The following is a 7,235-nucleotide window of genomic DNA, read 5'->3' as shown; positions in this document are numbered from 1 at the left end:
TTGGCCTCGCACAACTTGGCGCCTTTGTGCACAGCAGCGCGCAATTTATCACGGTCCACTGCAGATTCCTCCCAGGAGTCAGGGTTGATATCAAACGCTTTCAGAGAGACTTTCAGAGTACCGCGCAGAAGAACAACTACAGCCCTCTTTTCGGTTCTAATTCATAAGAAATCTTCTTCTTCTTCGTTCGTGGGCTGCAACTCCGTTTTCGGGGGTGTGCATGCTGGGTATGTTTCTTGTTGCTATAACCCACCGAACGCTGATATGGATGACGGGCGTATTTGATCTTCTGCTTGCGTATACACACGAATGCGGGTTCAGGCACTGGCAGGTCTGCATATAAGTTGATCTGGGAGATCGGAAAAATCTCCACCCTTTTACCCACCAGGCGCCGTTACCGAGATTCGAACCCGGGACCCTCGGATTGAAAGTCCAACGCTGTAACCACTCGGCTATTGCGCCTGTCATCCAATAGAAATAAATGGTAATATTGTGGATTTGCGCCATCACAGCGTGCTATATATGTGTGTGCATTACAAAGAAATCAGCAACAACAACGACAAGAAAAATGCAATACATTGCAGTTATGCTTGATTTCACTGTGCATATGTTTAAACTTTAGTTCTGCGTGTGTGCGTGTGTTACAGAGAAATCTGCTATGACAAAAGATTAATACATTACATTTGATGCCTAATTGTAGCGTGTACTTTGGAACTGTTTAAACTTTTGTTCTGTGTGTGTGTGTGTGTATGTGCGTTTGTGTGTGCGTGCGTGTGTGTGTGTGTGCGTGCGTGTGTTTGTATGTGTGTGTGTGTTGTGTGCGCGTGTGTGTGTGTGTGCGCGTGCGTGTGTGTGTGCGTGTAAGTGTGCGCGCGCGTGTGTGTGTGTGTGTGTGTGTGCGTGTGTGTTTTGTGTTGCAGAAGAACTACAGCCCTCAGAAAACAAAACGCAGCCGATTTCGAGGCGGAGATGACGAGGTTGGTTGATCTTCATACATGCATGTCTGTCTGTCGGTCTGTCTGTCTGTCTGCCTGTCTTCCTCACTCCTCACCCCATCCCTCCTCTCTGTCTGTCTGTCTGTGTCTGTGTCTGTCTCTGCCTCTCTCTCTCTCTCTCTCTCTCTCTCTCTCTCTCTGTGATAGAAACGACTTTCGCAAACTTGCACAGACATTGCCATGTTTTGACGATCGTATTTCTCCTAGATCGAAGTCAATCATTTCACCGGAATGAAATAAAAGTTGGCATTTCTTTTGAGTTTTTGAGTAGCCTACATGCAAGCTTTTCTCAGATCGGAATATATCGTAAAATTCGAAAACCCAGCAATGTCTATTTTCTTCTTCTTCTTCTTCTGCGTTCGTGGGCTGCAACTCCCACGTTCACTTGTATGCACACAAGTGGGCTTTTACGTGTATGACAGTTTTTACCCCGCCATGTAGGTAGCCATACTCCACTTTCGGGGGTATCTATGTTCGTAAACGTTAGTGGTACCTTGGGGTGCTTGGTCATGCAGCTTAGAACTTCCACTTGAGAATTTAGAGACAATCACTGTCCTTGGTAATTTCTCCAACTATGCTCGCGCCGTGTACGTGCGCCTCTGTGTGTGTGTGTGTGTGTGTGTGTGTGTGTGTGTGTGTGTGTGTGTGTGTGTGTGTTGTTCTTGTTCTTGTTCTTCTTGTTTTCTAGGTACCATAATACGTCAACAGGTTCGATTCTACATCAGTCTGCACAAACCAGTGGACTGAACAAAAAGATTCAGTTTCGGCATTTCATTTGGATCTTTAAAATGATTTGGCGGCCCACATGATCAGAAAAAAACAACAACAAACATCAACAAACCAACCAACCCAGAAGAAACGAGGTCTGACATCTGAGAAGAGAAGTCATGGAGGGGGAAGAAAAGAAAAGAAAAAAGAAACAAAACTCCTGGAAAGTCGCCGCAGGGCTGATGCTGCAAACGTTATCGTCACCGGATCTTCCTGTAGTAAGTGAGTGAGTAGAACACTCCCTTCCTCCCCCCCTTCATATCACGTGACGGGATGCGCGAGACGAGCGCGTGGCGCGACAACAAGTCCGACACATAACAAGAGACGGCGATGAGAGAGAGTATTTTGGAACGTAGCTTGTGACCCCCTTATTGTTATTATTATTATTATTATTGCATGGTCTGTGTTGTTGTAGTGGTGGTGGTGGTGGCGGTTGTGAGCGCGACTGCCGAGTGCCCCAGTAACCTGACTCGCCCGCATGCCACCACTTGGAGCTGTCGGTCAGGGAGGCGCTAGGTCAGGGGAGATAAGTGATCGAGATGAAAGCATACCAGGAGGGGAGGGTCGGGAGTTACGTTTCCCTGGTAGGCCCCCCCCCCCCCTCCCCTCCATGTGGTGTTAGTGGTGTAGTGGTGGTGGTGGTGGTGGTGGTCCTGTGATTACAATCGGCGGCACAGAAGGCTCCAGTCCTGCGGGTTTGGTCAGTGGTGACACTTCCGGTCGCCCGGCCCTTCAAACGTAACGTTCTCCTGTGCTGCCTCCTCTTCTCCTGCCCCTCCCCCCTCACTCACCCCACCCTCTCCTTCCCCGCTTCCATCCCCCACCTCATCCTTCCCCTTCCTCACCCCCACACCCTCCCCACTCCCCATTCCGCCCTGCCTGACCCTGACCCAGTTTATCAAGGTCATTGATCTTGTGACGGGTTGTCCGTCTGTCCGTCCGATATGTGGGGCATGGGAACTCCGGTAAATGAAAAATGTCATAACAATAATAATGATAATGATAATGATACTCGTGGCAAAAATGGGATACCGAGGGAGAAGCGTTCATCCAGATCTGGATTGATGAATTTTTTTACGGCACGAATCCTGGTTTCAGTGTGGCACTAAGCAGGCATTTTCCACTTTTTGTGTCAGTGTATTGTTGTTTGTTTGGTTTTTTTTGCTGTTGTTGTCTTGTTGTTTTTTTGTTTTTTGTTGTTGTTTTTTGGTCACAACAGGTTTCTCTGTGTGAAATTTGGGCTGCTCTCCCCAGGGAGAGCGCATCGCTACACTGAGAGGACCAAGTCACCCTTTTCTTTTGTATTTTTCCTGCATGCAGGTTTTTTTTTGGGGTGTGGGGGGTGGGGGTGGGGGGTTCCTATCGAAGTGGGTTTTTCTTAAGGATTTTGGCAGGGACAACCCTTTTGTTGCCGTGGGTTCATTTACGTGCGCTCAGTTCATGCTTCACACGGGACCTCGGTTTATCGTCTCATCCGAATGACTAGCGTCCAGACCACCACTCAAGGTCTGGTGAAGGGGGAGAGAATACTGGCGACTGTGCCGTGATTCGAACCAGCGTGCTCAGATTCTCTCGCTTCCTAGGCGGACGCGTTATTTACCTCTGGGGATATGACTCCACTCCACTTTTCGGTCATTGGAATGGAATGTCTGAAAGTGTGTGGAGTCGTGTATCGCGTGGCCTGATGGGCATGGAGACAAGTTGTTTCGGCAGTTTGCTGAGAGGGAATGGGGAGGAAGTAGGGCACTGTCATTTTGTGAATTTGTAGATACAGATTGGAGTGAGTGATACAGTGTGTGTGTGTGTGTGTGTGTGTGTGTGTGTGTGTGTGTGTTGTGTGTGTGTGTGTTGTGTGTGTGTGTTGTGTGTGTGTTTGTGTGTGTGTGTGTGTGTGTGTGTGTGTGTGTGTGAGAGAGAGAGACAGAGAGAGAGAGAGAGAGAGAGAGAGAGAGAGAGAGAGTGATTTACATTAGGTTTAGGGTGAGAACAGCGTTTTGTTGGTTGGCAGGTTTCCCCCTTCGTCTTCCTCTTTTTGTTATTTTATTTTATTTTATTTCTATTCTATTTCATTTTTTAACGAATTATACAATGGTGCTGGTAAAAACTCCAAGAATCAAAGCCACACAGGAAAATACTCTTATAGTATTGGTCAGCTGGGGTTATAAAACATGCAAGCATGATGATTCGATATGAATGACGTGCTGCTGGCGGTTTGATTTCGTTTCGAGCTTTGGAAATAAAAATTATCGATTTCTATGGTGTTGAACAGTTAGTTGGCTCAGTTATAAAGGCTTCACACACACACACACACACACACATATATATATATATATATACATAGCACCAGAAGGGTTGCTGGGGCGTTTCTGTTTGCAGCAAGACCTTATAAGGCTTCAATGGTTTGGAGTCACTAAAAGAAAAAACAAAACAAAAAAAAAGCCAGCTCTGTTGTACAGGAGATTTTTGTGTGCATCATATATCAACACATTTCTTCATCGTCGCAGTTCTTCTTTTTCCAAAGAATCACAATGGAACTTGTGGGAGATTAGAGAAGAGATAGGGTGGTGGAGGGATTTTGGAATGGCGCTGGTGGGGTGCTGGTCCCTGGTCCCTGTGATCATTGAGACGACTGTACCATGATTTGCGATGGATCTGAGGACAATGCGGGGTGATAATGATGATGATGATGATGATGATGATGATGATGAACGTGGAATACTATCACCACAACTGCTACTTACTTAAGGTCAGACACTACAGTCAAATATCGACTTTTTTCCTTTCCAACTATATATTTTTTTTTGTCTACTAGGTGTCATACATACTCACGACAAAACTTCAATAACATGTTATAAAACAATCATGCAAAGTCTCATGGTTGTAGGTTTACTCATCATTGAGCAAGTCCAAGGTATGTTGTCAAGGCCAGAAACTTGATGACTTGCGTCGAAATTGAACAAAAATAGACACTTCCGTGATTCAGCAAGCAATCTTTATGGCAGTTTTTTCATTGTTAAAGACATCTTTACAGAGGAAAAAAAATTATGCTTATGATAGAAGAGATGTTCAAGAATCAAAATCCTTCAAAAACCCAAATCATGAAAAAAAAAATTATCATTTTGGTCTCTTTTACACTGCCGTGTCCCCCCTTAAGGTTATGATTGTAGCTGTACGTTGTAGTAGTGCTCATCGTGTTGGACCAGCACGACTGCTGCTACTGAAGTTGACGATAGTAACTGAAAGTTGTAGTAGTGGTGGTATTAATAGTAAATACGGGTTGGTATGTGCGCACTTTTTCTTTTTTGTAAAGGAATTCTCTGACTCGGTACGCTTACACATGATCGAGTCTGTGCCCGTGAACACATACACACACGCGCGCACGCACGCGCGCATACACGCACACAAAACAACAACAACAACAACAACAACACAAGCACAAGTATTATGTCCTTCCAACGGTCCACCAGACCTAGCCAGCCACACAGGGCCAGAACGAAGGCGAAACATAGTCAATATCAATCCCGTAAAACCTCAAAATCAAATAAGAAAGAAACATAGAAAAGAAAGGTGGGCAAAGATACATAGAAACCTACGACATGCCTGTGACTTTAACCATTGATTTCCGTTAGATTTTCGCCAAAAGATAGGGGGAAAAACACCACCAACAGAGTTATTTGTAATTCACAGCAAACAACACAACAAAAAAACGTTCACTTATAGATCATGAAGCAATGCTGTATCGTGTTTGTAACTGTGCGGGATCCTGTCTTGTTCACTCACGTAAAAAAAGAAAGAAAAAAAGTAATGAATGAATAAGTCTCATGGTTGCAGACATTAAATACCTTGTGACGTATATGTGCCTATACATAACTATGATACGTGTGTGTGTGTGTGTGTGTGTGTGTGTGTGTGTGTGTGTGTGTGTGTGTGTGCGTGCGTTCGTGTGTGTATGTATGCGAATGTGCCTGCGTGTGTGTGTGTGTGTGTGTGTGTATGCGAATGTGCCTGTGTGTGTGTGTGTGTGTGTGTGTGTGCATGTTCCATGTTCCAGACGGACGGGGCAGGAGGACCGTCAACCAGCGCGGCAGGCAGTGCAGCAACAGGTGAGGAGGCCAAGGCGCCAGCTGTGCAGCAGTAACCATCATCATCATCAGCAGCAGCAGGTGAGGAGGCCAAGGCGCCAGCTGTGCAGCAGTAACCATCATCATCATCAGCAGCAGCAGCAGCAGCAGCAACAGCAGGAGCAGTAACCATCATCATCATCATCAGCAGCAGCAGCAGCAGCAGCAACAGCAGCAGTAACCACCATCATCATCATCAGCAGCAGCAGCAGCAACAGCAGCATCCACACACCGCCAGCACACTGTCAGCTGACCGACTGCTAGCTGATTCGGACACAGGCCGGACACACAGCGAGCTGACCGTGTCCGCTGATTGCGGCGTGTCTCTTGCCCACGGGGTCAGTCATCATCTCCAGTCATTGGGCAGCATGCGCATCGCACACCGACTGCATCTCTTCCATCATCCGAAATGGGCATGTGTTTCTTCTACAGGTGCTGCCGTGGCTTCACCTCTACACTCCATCTCGCTCACTACGATCAGCTTCGGATCCACTCCACTTACATATACCCAGATTCAAACTCTCGACTGTTGGCCACCGTTCTTTCTCTGTCTCTGGACCTTGCAATTGGAATGAACTTCCTCTTTCGCTTCGTCAAGTCTCCACACTCAGCTCTTTCAAGTCTGGCCTTAAAACCCACCTCTTCCCAAAGTAGCCTCCCTTCCCTGCCTCTTCCTTGTCTTTTTAGTTTTTTTCAGTTTTAGAGTTATGCTTGCGTGAGAATGACTGGTGCGAAAGCGCTTTGATTTGTTTATGCACAAGATTTAGCGCTATACAAATACCATTATTATTATTATTATTAAAATCAGAATAACACTTTGAGCTGGCTCGATTTCATTTCGACATATGTCCCCGCAGCCAAACTTCAGATGACTTATTGTTCATGAAAGCGTTCGCGAGTGCAGATTGCCTGTCGTGGGGTTATGAAGCATACAGACAGGAGAAACAAGGCTCAAGACGTTTCGTAACGATTTTGCTGTGTTAACTGTGTGAAGTGTTACTTTGACAGAGTTCACGTGGCTTTGTTTTTGCAACTGGTGTGTCCGAACGTCACTTTCGTGGCCTAGTTTCATTTTTTAAGCTTTGCCTACCCTACAATTCGTAAGTGCCTACCCTACAATTCGAAAGTGCCTACCCTACAATTCGTAAGTCGCTTTGTTCTGAATTGACAATAATTAAGGGAAAGAAAGGCACAGAAATATAATGATGTACGACCGTAACACAAGCAGGGCAGTAAAAATGATGTATCGGTTAGGTGTGCAATTAGGACAATGGAAAAGGAAAACCCTTCTGGAGAAAAGCTTTCAGATACATTAAAAAAAATTTAAAAAATAAAAGAAGCTCATTAATCA

At 45.7% G+C, this 7,235-nt stretch overlaps 1 protein-coding gene across 1 annotated transcript in view; it reads left to right on the top strand.

Annotated features, from left to right (window-relative positions):
- The window catches only part of LOC143285054 (uncharacterized), a 65,325-nt gene extending 58,106 nt beyond the window's left edge, over positions 1–7,219 (top strand). Inside the window, exons 4-5 of the mRNA XM_076592240.1 lie at positions 921–977; positions 5,815–7,219. Coding sequence (XP_076448355.1) covers positions 921–977; positions 5,815–5,901 — 144 coding nt within the window. The 3' untranslated portion in view covers positions 5,902–7,219. The remainder of the gene's footprint in view (positions 1–920; positions 978–5,814) is intronic.
- Positions 7,220–7,235: the final 16 nt, after the last annotated feature.

This window comes from Babylonia areolata, chromosome 8 (genome assembly GCF_041734735.1).
Source record: "Babylonia areolata isolate BAREFJ2019XMU chromosome 8, ASM4173473v1, whole genome shotgun sequence".
Classification (NCBI taxonomy): domain Eukaryota; kingdom Metazoa; phylum Mollusca; class Gastropoda; order Neogastropoda; family Buccinidae; genus Babylonia; species Babylonia areolata.
Note: the sequence above shows the minus strand (reverse complement) of the source record. Positions and strands in the feature narration are given on the sequence as shown.